General features: G+C 40.6%; 1 protein-coding gene across 1 annotated transcript in view; it reads left to right on the top strand.

Annotated features, from left to right (window-relative positions):
* Positions 1-2,500, top strand: part of mfng (MFNG O-fucosylpeptide 3-beta-N-acetylglucosaminyltransferase) — a 32,706-nt gene that overhangs the window by 29,620 nt on the left and 586 nt on the right. Inside the window, exon 8 of the mRNA XM_083634925.1 lies at positions 1,168-2,500. This exon is cut by the window's right edge and continues 586 nt beyond it. Coding sequence (XP_083491051.1) covers positions 1,168-1,219 — 52 coding nt within the window. The 3' untranslated portion in view covers positions 1,220-2,500. The remainder of the gene's footprint in view (positions 1-1,167) is intronic.

Here is a 2,500-nt window from a genome sequence, read left to right as displayed (position 1 = left end):
CGGCCAGGGGAAGACTCAGCGTTGGGGGTTCCGTCTCGGGCGTGTGCTGCACCGAGCTGATGGCTTCTCAGGCGTGTTCACGTCCGAGCTGATTTCAGACTTCCCCAGACGGGTCTTGGGAATGAGACATGAGAGAGACAAAGCACCGGATTTGACAGGAAGGAAGGAGGATGTTAGGATTGAAGGAATGAGGGGATGAAGGGATGAGGGGATGAAGGGATGAGGGTTGAGGGTATAAGGATGATCGGATGAAGGGAAGGGAAGGTTGGGCACTAACATAATAACTATAATGGTGTTCTGCATTCTAAACAAACAAACAAAAAAAGTAAATGTATTCTGTTAGCTAAATCAAGTGTATTCTGATTACAGATACTTGTCATTACTTCTGGAAATACTTAAAAATACATTAAAAAGTGAAGTGATGTAAACCTGAAATAAATGTATCAGTACAGCAACTTTATACCTAAAATATAATAATAAATATTCAATACAATATAGTTTTAACATGGGGGTTATTTGGCTCTTGACCACCATGAAAACCAGACTATAAACACACCAAGATCCAAGACCACTTTGGTCCAAGACCACTTTGTATAGTGTTTAATAACAGCCCGAAAACTGACACGCTGGTGAACATAGTAAAAGTAAAAGTAAAAGTAATCAGAAGTTGAATAACTAGTAACTGTAATGGAATACATTTTTAAACCTACCCTACCTAATCCTGTGTACCTGGGCCCAGTTGCACAAAGCACCTTAGCTCAAGATTTCCCTTAGAGTCACAGAGAGTCAATAGAATTGGCTTAAAATGTTTAACCTTATGGAGAAGATGTAAGGGTGTTTTGTGCAGCCGATTCTATTTTATGGACATTTTAACTCTAACTCTAAGGGAAATCTTAACCTAAGGTGCTTTGTGCAACTGGGCCCAGTACTGTATGTATGTACTGTATGTATGTACTGTATGTATGTACTGTATGTATGTATGTATGTACTGTATGTACATGTATGTATGTACTGTATGTATGTACTGTATGCATCAGAGGAATATGCAAAGAAACAAATGACTCATTAAAGTGCATGCGATAAGGAGATGGAAATGTGTAAATGAAACACTGGCAAACTATTCAACATGAGACACGGCTCTAACGCGTAGCCTCCTGTCGTCTGCAGGTTTAAGACTGTCCATTGCATGCTGTACCCGCTAACCAGCTGGTGCCCTTAAACTCCATGTAGAGGACTACAACTCCCACAAACACGTGGGACAAGAGGACTACAACTCCCACTAAGACATGGGACAGGACAGGTGACGCTGTTGGACCAAGTTCCCCAGCCGGAAATGATTTTTGTCTGAATTCAGCGGATGCGGGTGGATACAAGAGACCACTCGAATGTTCAAGTGCAGAAGCATGATTTGGATAAGCAGGAAGTGGGGATGAGACCTGTCGGACACTTCCTGAGGAGTCAGGAATGGGGGAGGATACCTATCGGACACTTGCTGAAGATTCAACAGTACATTTGGGTGTCCCAGAACATATCAGTTGCGAGGTGCATTTGATATTGATGTCTCTATTGGGTAACGTTTTGGTCTGCAGATGTTTCCTGTGTTCATACCCAACACCAGGATTTGGACAAATAGCCCAATGTAGGCTATACACAGCATCTCAGCAGTGATCAATGTAGGCTATACACAGCATCTCAGCAGTGGGGACTGGACTCATTGTGATTTAGGCTGGGAATATCTGTAGTTTTCTATCAAACTCTTGCCAAATCAATCGCCATAATTAAAAACAACCAAAAGTAAGGGACAGAGAGACAGCATCCTGACCAGGAGATACAACAAAATAGTCACCTTAGATCCTAAGGTGATGATCATTCTAAGGCTTAGAAAGATCATGTGATCATGCAATCATGTGCAATAGAGGAGAAAAAAGAGCTGGGAATAAAGAGATGGTGGGGATATATTTTTATAGAAGTTTTTAGTAGTACAATATATGGGAGTGCGGAAGATTGACGATATTTCATGTTACAGAAATGACACCGCTAAGATTCTGATTAGTGTTTACATACTTATGTCTGTGTAAGTTAATTTCTCAGACATTCAGGTAATAGAAGTTTTAAAAATAAATTATTTTACACTGGACTAAAAAACGATCTAAAACAAGACGTTCCGGTGTTCATCCAGACACCAGCATCAGTTGTAAATGCAGCAGGAAGTAACTCTGCCAAACATTCTTGTGTGGATTGGAGTCATGTGACTTCATGCCATGTGCTTGTCATGTGACTTTTCTTGTGTGGATTTCCTACTGCATTTACAACTGATGATGTTTTTTAGTCCAGTGTTTTTTTTAAATAATTGATTTTTAAAACTGTTTACATACTTGTTTGTGTCTTAAGTTTTTGGAGGGTTTGTTCAGTTGTTTGTTGGTTTACTAACAAAACAAAAGGTCTTCTCTCCTCAAGCCTCTGTGTGGTCAGTGGACCCTGAAGCAAATGGCCGCCGCTT

The sequence above is a fragment of the Poromitra crassiceps genome (assembly GCF_964638095.1).
Source record: "Poromitra crassiceps genome assembly, chromosome: 4".
NCBI classification, from domain to species: domain Eukaryota; kingdom Metazoa; phylum Chordata; class Actinopteri; order Beryciformes; family Melamphaidae; genus Poromitra; species Poromitra crassiceps.
The sequence above is the reverse complement of the archived record's forward strand: the minus strand, read 5'-3'. Positions and strand labels throughout refer to the sequence as shown.